The sequence below is a fragment of the Eptatretus burgeri genome, chromosome 15 (assembly GCF_056783735.1).
Source record: "Eptatretus burgeri isolate ZD-2024b chromosome 15, Ebu_testis_v1, whole genome shotgun sequence".
NCBI classification, from domain to species: Eukaryota; Metazoa; Chordata; class Myxini; order Myxiniformes; family Myxinidae; genus Eptatretus; species Eptatretus burgeri.
The window spans coordinates 14792320-14805341 of NC_140975.1; the positions used below are offsets into that span (position 1 = coordinate 14792320).

The 13022-nt window shown below is 38.7% G+C and overlaps 1 protein-coding gene across 1 annotated transcript in view; it reads left to right on the forward strand.

Annotated features, from left to right (window-relative positions):
- The window catches only part of LOC147011592 (uncharacterized), a 29732-nt gene that overhangs the window by 90 nt on the left and 16620 nt on the right, over nt 1-13022 (forward strand). The window contains exons 1-6 of the mRNA XM_085858308.1: nt 1-155; nt 6175-6231; nt 7034-7108; nt 10981-11058; nt 12415-12492; nt 12707-12784. The exon at nt 1-155 is cut by the window's left edge and continues 90 nt beyond it. Coding sequence (XP_085714434.1) covers nt 71-155; nt 6175-6231; nt 7034-7108; nt 10981-11058; nt 12415-12492; nt 12707-12784 — 451 coding nt within the window. The 5' untranslated portion in view covers nt 1-70. The remainder of the gene's footprint in view (nt 156-6174; nt 6232-7033; nt 7109-10980; nt 11059-12414; nt 12493-12706; nt 12785-13022) is intronic.

The window sequence follows — 13022 nt, forward strand, 5'->3', positions numbered from 1 at the left end:
GTCGCTTTGGAGGAGACATCGACGCAAGTTCCTTTGTAAGTCGGACACGTGTGGGTTACACAGCACAACGATGACCAGACCATCATCCCGCAGTCTCATCGGTCCTCTCATTCTGTCCCTTCTGGTGTCCATGGCAACAGCACAAAGTGATAAAGGTGAGTTGATTTGGTAAATATATATATATATATATATATATATATATATATATATATATATATATATATATATATATATATATATATATATATATATATATATATAATCCGTACCTGTGAAATGGTAGCAAGTGTTCAAACTATTCAATGGCCCTTGAAACCATCGCACCTGCTGACCTGCTAGTTCTGTATTTATTTCTTCAATATTTTTAATCTCATGAGAGATTAATGAGGACAATCGTGTCGTATTGAATGGTTTTTCACAACCCCAATTCACAGTATGGGATGGGGACGGGGACTCGCCCTTGGGCTGTTTCGTCTGGGTTCAATTCCCGACCCAATTATGAACTGCAATCCTCGTATTCCGGAGGCAAGACGGTAGTTGAATCACAAAACGTGGCGTCGGTTGCGTTTGGCAAACTCCGATAAGCCGGGTATTCCAAGTACAGGACATCAGTGATGTCTGATTCCCGTTCAAGATTCCACTGTCCTTTGAAAAGAGTAGGCCAATGTGTGCCAAGATAATACGGCTCGAATATATTATAATAGCTGGGTTATCCAGCATTTCCCATTACTGTTCTCGTCCTCTTTGCACTGAGAAGAAATCAGTTAGATTTATTTACTTTTTCCATCCATTCATCCATTGGGACCACACTCTGTGCAGAGCGTTGGTGCCGCCTAAGCAGTCTCCTTGGCTATTGGGAACAATCCTAGACATGTCACCACTCCAACACAGGATACCAGCAAGCTGGTACTCATTTTGCTGACCTCAGAAGGATGACAGGCAGTCAACTCTCAAGCCACCTTGTATTAATTCAACACCTGAGTGGGATTTGAACTCAGGATCCGAGGATCCCAAGCCCTTGTGCACATACATTCATATATGTGCATATATGTGTATATATATATATATATATATATATATATATATATATATATATATATATATATATATATATATATATATATATATATATATATACATATATATACATAGATACAGTATATACAAGCCTGGTGTTGGCGCAGTGGTTAGGGCAGCGGCTTGGGATCCAAGAGGTCCTGAGTTCAAGCCCCGTTGAGCCACTGAATTAACACACCAGGGGGTTGACTCAGCCTGTCATCCTTCCGAGGTCGGCGAAATGAGTACCAGTATACTGGGCCGGTGTATACCCCGGTTAAAATAGGTATACCATATCCCTGTGTCGTAAGAGGCGATCAGGGTTGCGTCAGGAAGGGCATCCGGCGTAAAACATGTGCCAAATCACTATGCGGATCATAATGGATGATCCGCTGTGGCGACCCCTAACGGGAGCAGCCGAAAGAAGAAGAAGAAGACATAGATACAGTATATACATATGTATGTATTGCATATACAGTGTATGTATATATAATATACATATATGAGGCCCCCGGAGGAGGAGTGATTGAAGCGACATTTTTAACCTCCACCATTGAAGATCGGAGGTTACTGTTTTCACCCCTTTCTGTTTGTATGTTTGTTTGTTTGTTTGTCAACAGTATTACGGAAAAACTCCTCGACGGATTTCGACGAAATTTGGTGGGGGGGGTTAGGTCTGGTCCAAGGAGCATGCCATCAGATTTTGGACCTCGTCCAAAATCCAACATGGCCGCAATGGCGGCCATTTTGAAAAAATATTTGAATTTTTTTTTTGCATTTCTACATGTTATAAGTGATTTCCAACAAAAAACATGCCAAAATTATAATTGCGGCTGATTTTGGAAGTTCAGGTGGATATACCCACGTAAAAATCAATTTCTGTCTCAAGGAATCTCGTTATGACGAATGAATTGAGTTTGTAAAAGTGAAAAGTAAAAGGGAAAGTTGCCAACTATAACTCTGTCAGCACTGTTGACATCAAATTGAATGAATAGGATATCAGGTTCACTTGATTGACCTAGCAGAATTGGCGGCGGAGGTTTTGCACTCCACCGAGTGCTCCCCCTCTCGTTTAATGATCTGATGATGATAGGCTCGGATGATCGGGTAAGGGTTAAAATAGTGCTATTTGGCATTAACTCCAAAATGGCCGATGTGTCCCTTGCATCACTCCTCGTGGTGCCTCATATTTACATCTATATCTTCTTCTTCTTCTTCTTTCGGCTGCTCCCGTTAGGGGTCGCCACAGCGGATCATCCGTATGATCCGCATAGTGATTTGGCTTAGTTTTTACGCCGGATGCCCTTCCTGACACGACCCTGGTCGCCTCTTACGACACAGGGATATGGTACACCTATTTTAACCGGGGTATACACCGGGCCCAGTACACTGGTACTCATTTCGCCGACCTCGGAAGTATGACAGGCTGAGCCAACCTCCCGGTGTGTATTAATTCAAGCAGCCAATGGGGTTTGAACTCAGGACCTTTTGGATCCCAAGCCGCTACCCTAACCACTACGCCAACACCAGGCTTTTTATATCTGTATGTCTGTATATATATATATATATATATATATATATATATATATATATATATATATATATATATATATATATATATATATATATATATATATATATATATATATATATATATATATTCTGTTTATATATACTAGTACGTGCCCGTAAAAAAAAAAATAATAATAAAAATAATACATAAATAAACCACACAGGCCATTTCTTCGCTCTCACGTGCCTGTATGTGCGTGACCCGGAAGTTCGATATTATTCGCAGTTACGATGATTCGCAATTTATTTTTAATACCCAATTATTCAATTAGCGCCAACGTATTTTACCTTTTCACAATGTCGTGGCAAGGAAAAACAAAAAGAGAAGAGAAGAGAGAGAAAAAATTTACTTCCTGGTTCGGAGCATACCAGCACTCTGATATTCCCGAAATTTATACACCGTCTAATACGAAAACGATCCTAACTTGGGCCATTGTGTTTATCTATAAATGCGCATAAGAAATCGAGAAATTATTAGAATACACGAAGTCATCACTCTCCGGAAGCCCGTATGTTGTAACCCAAAATGGAGAACGTGGCTGTGCTTCCCTTCCCCATCGGCCACGCCCACGCAACAACGTGTCTTCCCATTGGTTTGGTAAATAAATGGCCATTACTTGGGAAGCACTTGTCCGATTACTATCAAACCTTGAAAAGGCACATCCTCAGGTCCCCAGCAATATACCTGGCAAGTTTCAATTAGATCGGACCAGAGGTTGTCGAGAAACAGCGGTCACACACACACACACACACACACACACACACACACACACACACACACACACACACACACACACACACACACACACACACACACACACATTGCTGGAATCATATATATATATATATATATATATATATATATATATATATATATATATATATATGTATATATATATATATATATATGTATATATATATATATGTATATATATATGTATATATATATGTATATATATATATATATATATATATATATATATATATATATATATATATATATATATATATATATATATATATATATATATATATATATATATATATATATATATACACACTGCATATGTTGTTGTTACCTGGTGTTGGTGTAGTGGTTAGGGCAGCGGTTTGAGATCCAAAAGGTCCTGAGTTCAAGCCCCGTTGGGTCACTGAATTAATACACCAGGGGGTTGACTCAGCCTGTCATCCTTCTGAGGTCGGAGAAATGAGTACCAGTGTACTGGGCCGGTGTATACCCCGGTTAAAATAGGTGTACCAGATCCGTGTGTCACAAGAGGCGACCAGGGTTGCGTCAGGAAGGGCATCCGGTGTAAAACATGTGCCAAATCACTATGCGGATCATACTGATGATCCGCTGTGGCGACCCCTAAAGGGAGCAGCCGAAAGAAGAAGAAGATATATACTGCATATACAGTATATATTTTTTTATATATAGTATACATATGAATACAGACAAACACGACATAATAGTGACCGAAGCTTTTCTTGCTGCACTCTTCAGGGTAAAAATAGCAGAAAGTGAATATAGCAGCAATAGGTAAAAATAGCAGCAAAAATATATATATAGTATATCTGTATAATGCAATATATGTATGTATGTATATATATATATATATATATATATATATATATATATATATATATATATATATATATATATATATATATATATATATATATATACATATATATATATATATATATATATATATATATATATATATATATATATATATATATATATATATATATATATATATATATATATATATATATATATATATATATATATATATATATATATATATATATATATATATATATATATATATGCCCGAACTCTCAATGGTGAATCACTTTAGTAATTTTTGAAAAATTATTTTATCTGGATCCAGATCTTCACCAAAATCAAATTAATTTGTCCTTGTCGCACATCCAACCTGTCCACCAAGTTTCATCCAAATCCATCTGTAACCTTTTGATATATTGTACTGTATACTGTATAGTTTTTGGCCCTATCTCTCCATGATGAATAATAATCACTTGAAAATTCTCATTAACAGATCTGGATTCGGATCTTCACCATAATTGAACCAATTCGTCCTTATCACAATCACAAGTTATCTACAAAGTTTCATCCGAATCCGTCATTTTAACTTTTTGAGATATCCTGTTCTTAAACAGACAAACAAACAGGTGGAGGTAAAAAGGTAATAGAAATTTTCTTCTTGAAAAAAAAAAAAAAAAATTTTAATTGGAGTTTTCTTTTTCAAAAATTTTGAAAAATATTTCACGGAATTTAAGTTGGGACTCTCTGAGTCTACCTTGAAATGAAATTCTGGTGTCGATCGGCTCAGGGGTCTTGAAGTAGTTACTGGACAAACAGTGTGTGTGTGTGTGTGTGTGTGTGTGTGTGTGTGTGTGTGTGTGTGTGTGTGTGTGTGTGTGTGTGTGTGTGTGTGTGTGTGTGTGTGTGTGTGTGTGTGTGATAGAGGTGGGGGAGAGAGAGGAGGCTGGGGGGTGAGGAAAAAGGGGGGGGTGGGGAGAGTGAGGCAAGAGAGCGAGAAGGGGTGCGAAAAATGGTGGGAACTAGGAATGGCAGAGCAAGGATGGAGGGGAAACGAAGAAAGGCTGGGGGAGATGGAGTGAAAGCAAAGGTACCCGGACAACACTGGTCCCTCCTCACACCCATTCCACTCAATTCATCCCACCCTATCCCCTGCCTCCTCCCACCATACCTCCTCCCTCCAGACAACCACATCTTCCCCCTCCCTCAGGACACCCATCCCTCAGGACTCCCATCCCTTCCCCCCCTCTTCCTCTTACCCCACCCCCTCCCAACCCACCACTTCCCCACAACAGGTGCTGGCTTTTTTGTTCATAAGTTATGCATTGTGAGAAAATGACTGTTTAAAACTTCAAGTAAGGTGTATCATGGAAATAAAATGTGATCCTGTAAAGTTTTGTCACGATTAACTTTGGGAGTTCAGAGGAGTAGCATCACAAACAAACAATGACTCATTCGCTTATATATAGTATATCTGCAGGGTACACACGTTCCACCATCAACCCCCATCTGGTGAAACTAACTAAACTCAGGATCACTGCTTACCTCCACTCATTCATTCCTCTCTTCCCCCACCCCTCTGTGAAACCAACTTCCACATCCTCTTCAATCTCATTCTTCCCTCCAGGTCTTCAAGGCCGCTGTTCTCCACCATGTCAGATCGTCCCATGATCTTTTCCACCCTTGCTAACTCCCCCCCCTCCCCAACACAACCCCAAGTTTTTCCTCCTGAGAGTTTCTTTCTGTGTTAATCTTGTCCAACCCATGCATCGTCTCCTGCCCCCCCATTCCTCCCCACACCCATTGTTTGTCCGCCTCCCTCTGCCTTGGCCTTCAGCTCTGCTGTTGGTGTTTCTCCCCTCTCTCTGCTGTTCTTTATGTCCTGTTGCTCCTGTTGGTAGGGGAGAACCTCACGTTAGGTTCATGTGCAAGATATTACAATTAACAATGGCTCTTCCTTCCTGCTCTGTCCACAGATCCAACGGATGCTGAAATCCAAAAAAAATGTGGGTTTTCCCTCGCTAAAATACATGGTAAGACAAACACACAACTGTATCAGTCAAACTCATGTATGGAACCAAGTGGGAAATATTGACAATGCTGGAATAAGAAGAACACAGAAAACAAGCAAAAGCTCATCTAAGAAAACAAAGCACAATTTGAGATGACAAAACAATGTATGAAAACATAAATGTTGTAAACAATGATTCAAAAATATTCAGCTGTTAGCATTTGATTGTTTATCACATTCTTTAATGAATGCTAAGTGAAGCGTTGATATATTGAAGAAGTGACACTGCAATCCAGTTATAACCATCCATCTTGTTTCTAAGTGCAGCATGTCACTCAACACAGCCATTGTAACCTAAAATGTCACAGAGGCCTTTGTGCAAATTTTTGTGAAATAAAATGCAAGTGAATAAGTAATCATTTCCAGAAATGAGATATTCCTATGATTGAGAAATAAAAATGTGAATTCAGAAATAGTTTTGTGGATGTGACACACCAGGCATGATGACTATATGAATATCATTCACAACCCACCACAAGTTATTTGTATGTCTAATGTACATGATAATTGTAATCTATAAAGGTCTACAAGTGTGTATGTGGCATCTCTAATTATAATCCTTGAGTTTGGCTAAACCGTTTGTGGATTGTCAGCAGTGCTTCGGACGAATGCCGAACTCCCATTGTGGATATTGTTGTAATGAACTCAAGCTGTAATTATCTCATCTGCAAAAAGGCCACAAAAATAACAAAAATTAGTTGTAAATGATAAAAATAAAATATATTTTTTTTATATATGGTGCATACATGAATGCGTTTCTTCAGATTGCAAGTTCACTGCCTGTCTCACTGGGAACATAAATTGTGAACAGGAAGGAAAAACACCAACGGAGATTGCAGGTCAGTTCACATGTTGGTGCCAGTGTCATAACCTGAACACAACATCCTTTTCATTCTCACATTAACACTAATAACTTAATGGGAGCTTGTGATCGCTGTGCAATGAGGCAGACATCCTTTTAATCAATTGATGCAATGGAATACCTTCAGACTCTAGTGTTTGTGAAGACTGGTGTTGGTCTGTGTCAATGGAAGAATTAAACGATTTTAAACTATAGAGTTTATTGAACACCTTTCCCTGTGCTGTCTTCAGAAAAAATGCATGGGAAAGGTCTTTTCATCTCTTGCTTTGCATTTCTGAGCATGGTCTATATTTATCTTTGTTTGTGAACTTTGAATAACAGTCGTGATGGCAACCATACGAAACCGATGGGTCAAAGGGAACAGTCCAGAACTGAACCTTTTACAAACTCCGCCCTCAGAGCCTCAGAGCGCATGGCAGGTTTGAGTGGTTGAGACAACCATAATTTGGCCAAGTACTGCTGAACTGAGGATTTTTGGAAGTGCAAACAAGGCGATTTGTGTTTGATAGTGTACAAGTATATAAGTCAATGAAATAAAATAAAAGTTTTAAAGGCTCGAGGGGAAAAAAACTTTTTCGGAAGTTTACCGTCATTGATGCACCGTCTTTTACACCACCTTATTTAACACGTTGCATTACTTCATTAGTTTATCGTGCCTGTTGTTTGTGTCCTTTACGACATCTGTAAAAACATTGTTTCCTGTTTGGAATAATATTCAATTTTGTTTGACCGCCAGACAGGCAGACAGAGTAAAAAAAAATTACTTTACTCCTCTGTGCCCATGTGTGCTCGGGACGATGCTCCGTACAATTTGCCAAATTCAAAGCCAATGTACTGCAAAGCTGCAGGCTCATGTTCCGATTCATGTTCAGATTTGTGTTCTACAGTGTTCAAAATTTAAAATTAAATTTGAATGAAGTAGTTCCTTTAGGCAGACGGTGAACCAATTGCTTAACCCCACTTTGTGCTGTGTGTGCAGGGGTGGCAAATGATGGAACATGGGGAAAGGAGGAGGGGTGGGTTAAAGAGTAACCCTTTTTGCATATTTATTGTCTGAAGATGGTCCCACTCAAAATACAACTTGCTCATTAAAAATGAGCATTTTTTTTTCTTAATTTGAGCAGATCCAGTATGTGCATGTTGGTTGCATTATTTTTGGTAAGGCACAGCTGATCCAATGACACCAAGAGGTTATCGCGAAGGATTTTCAAATATTGGCCAGGGTGTGATCAATAAGTCACCAACTCTTCATCAAAAGACACAGTGGGATCTCCAATGACCATCAGCAATTAATGCTAGCAGAATGGTTCAATGCCCTATCTAATGGACGGCACACTTTTTGATGAAACACTCCAACTGTTAAAAAAAAAAAAACAGCTTGTAATGGGGTCGAGAATCAAATGCAAACGACACAACTGATAGGTAAGTGTGTGACTTATACACCATTCTGAGAGACATAATATAAAAATAATGCCATTCCTTTCATGCCATAATGGCACATAAGGCTGCTGAAGCAGTTTTATTGGCAAAAAGTACAGTCCTGGATGAGTTTCCATTCCAACACAGGTCATCCCAAATGGTTATTCCTCCAGTACACTGGTACTCATTTCAACAACCTCAGAAGGATGAGGGGCTGAGTCAACCCCATCAGGTGTTAATTCAGCAATTGACAGGTGCTTGAACTCAGGACCCTGAGGTCTCAAGCCAGCCACCTTAATTGCAAAGCCAACACCAGGCTTTTTGATGAATATGCCAATATAAAAATATGTAAATCCCCTTTGGATTATGGCCAATCAGCAAAAGCATTAAAATATAAATAAATTCAAAATAGACATACAACAACCAAAATTATCAAACAGAGACACACACGTTATCCAATAAATGTGCGGCCTCTGCATTTCTTCCGACGAGTGAAGCTAAACAAAGAACATACCATCTCTTCTTTCTTATAACAATAGGTTACAAGTAATACCAACTCCTTCTCAGAGTGAAGGGTGGTGTCAATACCCCCATTCCTCTGGCAGGAATCGGTGGCTAAATAACTTGCACTATTCCACATGTTCAGACCAAAATCACAAGTCATCTCCCAACCATCACAGAGGTGGGGGGAATATTTATTCACAAGACCTGACGGCTGGCACTGGTTACCCCAAACATGCATCCACAATTTGGTGGAGATTGGCCAAGCTGTTTACAATTCTATAAGGTTCAGACATACATACTGTATATACGAGTATATCCATACATACATACATACACTGTACATTTGCTTAATTTTAAAATTATTTCCATCTTAATATCATGAAATATACCCACTGCTAATCAACACAAACTAATCAGTACCAATGCCAAAGACAAATAATTACGTGAAAAAAGAAGCAGTTAGGAAAATTTGATTAGGCTGCTTCCCCATGATGAGAGATCAAACAATGGCACGCAAATTAAAATATCACCAGAAAAGGCAGAAAATCAAGGTTACAGAAACCAACAAGAATGATGAAAAGAAATATTCCTTCTTGTCCACCCTTAGTGCACGCACAGTTTTACGCCTCGGCTCCCTGAACAGCTCAGCTCTGCCATTCAGCCTGGCCCTGCAACTCTGGTCAATGGTATCCAGTGTCCCTTAAGAGACAAAATTCTTCTTCGCCCTCCCGTGAGTTCCAAAACATCCACCGGCAACATCAAGAATGGTGGTCTTGAAGACACTCCACAACTCTTCAGGATTCCCCAAAGCATCCAGACCCTCCAAGTCCACACTCGGCTTGTTCGCAAACTCCTCAGCTACCCTCTCATCCTTGAGTTTGCCAATATCCAGCCGAGGCTGGGATGGTACCATTCTCCCGGATTTATGCTGCAATTTCAGAGTTGCTACCACAAGCCTGTGTTCGGTATTGAGGATCTGAGCACTCCGGTAGACCCTGCAGTTCTGGATCATCCTCCAGTGACCATCAATGAGCACATGGTCAATCTCCTTTGCCACACCGCCAGCATTGGAATACCAAGTCCAGCGATGAGCCTGGAATACCAAGTGCAGCGATAAAGGTCAACATCGGCCAAAAAGTCGACATGGTCATTTCTAAAATTGTCAATTTTCATCCATTTGACTTGACATGTGAAGAGGATTTGTGTAGTTTGTCATTGAATTCAACCACCAATTATTTTTGAGGTCAAATTTGTTTTATGGATTTCGCAACTATCGTGCTATGCATAACATCTTTCTTGTTTGTTTGTTTGTTTGTTTGTGAACAAAATATCTCAACACGTGGACGGATTCGGACGAAACTTAGTGAACCTTACATTATGGGTATGTACGAAACTTACATAGTGAGGATGTAACAAGGAAGAAATGTTTAGATTTTGGTGAAGATCCAAATACGGATCCAGATCTGATAATTTTTTCCGTGATTTTTCACCATTGAGAGATGGGGCCAAAAACGATATATAGCAAGATATCTCCAAGTTATAGATGGATTTGGACAAAACTTGGTGGATGAGTTGGATAAGTGACAAGAACAATTAAATTTCAGTTGAGGTCCGAATCCAGATCCGGCCTATTAGTGGGATACAAAACGTAAACTAATCAGCTTGGCAGCGATATGCTCTCTACCGAGTGCCCTTCTAAATAGATTCTTCTCCATTTATTCTGTTCATCACAGGAGTGCTATTGTTGTTGTTGATGTTATATGGCCCTTCCATCCTATGCCATCCTTGACACACATATCTGCAAGTTACTCATTAAAATAATGTTCATATGACACACGAACACTTTATCCCCATCACTCCTGGAAATGACCAACAATGTGAGATGAACCCTGACCTTGTGAATTTTTATCCCTCATTCTACCTCAGATTGCCAAGCAGACAAGTGCATAGAAGCGAAGAAGACGTGTGAAAAACCTCTCATTGAGCACCTTTCCACTGAGGAGAGTAAGTACGATTGTTGTGCTGTCTGTCTGTCTGCACAATTTCACGATTTGATTGGCGAATAATCTTTCACTCACATTACTGCTCTATAACACTGGGCTGCATTTGAAATATTTTTTTTCAGAGGTCTAGGTTTTCTCAACGGTCCTTACATGCTTTTTGCACATTGAATTCAGAAATGTATCTAATTTCGCTCAATCAGGTAAAGTTTTTTTTAAGGAAAAAAATCAATCTCAATTTTAAGGAAAAAAAAAAGAATCAAAATTTTTGTTTTTTTAATTAGCATTTTTTAAATTCAAAATCAGACTTACATTGATAGAAAATGTACAAAGTATACATATAATGACACACAAGTACACTTAATGTGGAAGAAAGTGCCTTCTCAATTACTTTAATTGAAATTTCAGAAAAATATAGATAAATTGTTGTTTCTGGCAACACCCAACTTCAGTCGCTCCAGCAGTCGCTGTTTTCCTTCGTCTTTTTAATGTTGAATTTCACATTAACGGTACTTGTGCGTCATTTCATATATAGTTTGTACATTTTCTGTCAATGTAAGTCTGATTTTGAATTTTAAAAATGCTAATTAAAAAAACAAAAAATTTGATTATTTTTTTCCTTAAAATTGAGATTGATTTTTTCCTTAAAAAAAACTTGACCTGATTGAGCGAAATTAGATACATTTCTGAATCCAGCATACAAAAAGCATATAAGAACCGTTGAGAAAACCGAGACGTCTGAAATGACACAGACCAGTGTGTAATCAGTGATGTTACATCATTAATTCACTGAGGGTTAAGAGCTTATAGCAAGATCATGATTAATTTCCAGAAGATGTTGAATGCAAACTCCTTCGACATTACAAGAATATCCTTTTTCTATAGGACTTGCTTTCTGAGCATTTCAAATATTTCTTTCGGGCGGAATACCTTTTCTTTTTCAACAGAAAGCTCAAATAATTTCTCCCACAAATGTATCAAAATGTTGAGAATATCTGTGGCAATATCTCCATTACCCCTACCTAACCCAATTTTCTTACTTGCAGGTAACCTTGTTTACTCCCCTCCTCTCTCCTCTTTTCCTGTTCATTAATTCCTTGCTTATTTGTCCAACTGTGGCTGCATTGTCAATTAGTTGCCTTTTTACTCTCCCTCTTCACTCTCCCATGACCCTCACCCTTCTATAGAAAATAAATAAATACACACATTAAGTTTGATTACAGTGAAGTTGTTGCTGGTGGGCTGTGATAGGTGCAGGTTGTGTTAAGATTTAATCGTATAACTTCTTAATGTTCTGCATTACAGCGTCTTCCTCTTTCCCCCAGTAGTTCTCATTTTCTTTCCTCCTTTTCTTTTTCAGATTGTGAAGGAGACAAATTTTCAGCAGTGGACGGAGATTGTTTGAAAAATCATCGTGACTCGTTAACGAAACTCATAGGTTTTCATTGCTCAGCACCTTACCACATTAGTATAACTCTGTTGCTCAACCTCCCATGAGATGCACAGACATATCATCAGGGATATCAATTTTTTCAAACTTCAGCATCACTTTGGTGATCTGAACAAAGCTGAATGTTCTATGAGCCAACTTATTCATCAAATTGTTTGTGTATGCACGTGACATTTTGTTTGTTTGTTTTTACATCTGCCAGACTGTAAAACTAACGGATATCTGGAGGCAAAGAGAAAATGCTTCGAGTCTGAATATCATAAGCGCATTCAGGAAGAGGGTAAGTCAGAGAGAGGACGATAGATGGCTTTAACGTGGACAAGGCTTTGTTGGGAGGAGGAAGGGGAGAGGAATGAAAGATGTTTATAAAATTTTGGTATGCACAAGTGGTTTAATTCACCATATATAAGGTATAAGATTGGGGCAGTTGGGATTACACATTTCAAAAGGAGAAAGGCGCTTCTAACCAAAAGGTAAATGCGATCTACTCTGCTAATTTTAGCAATAAGCGAGATTAG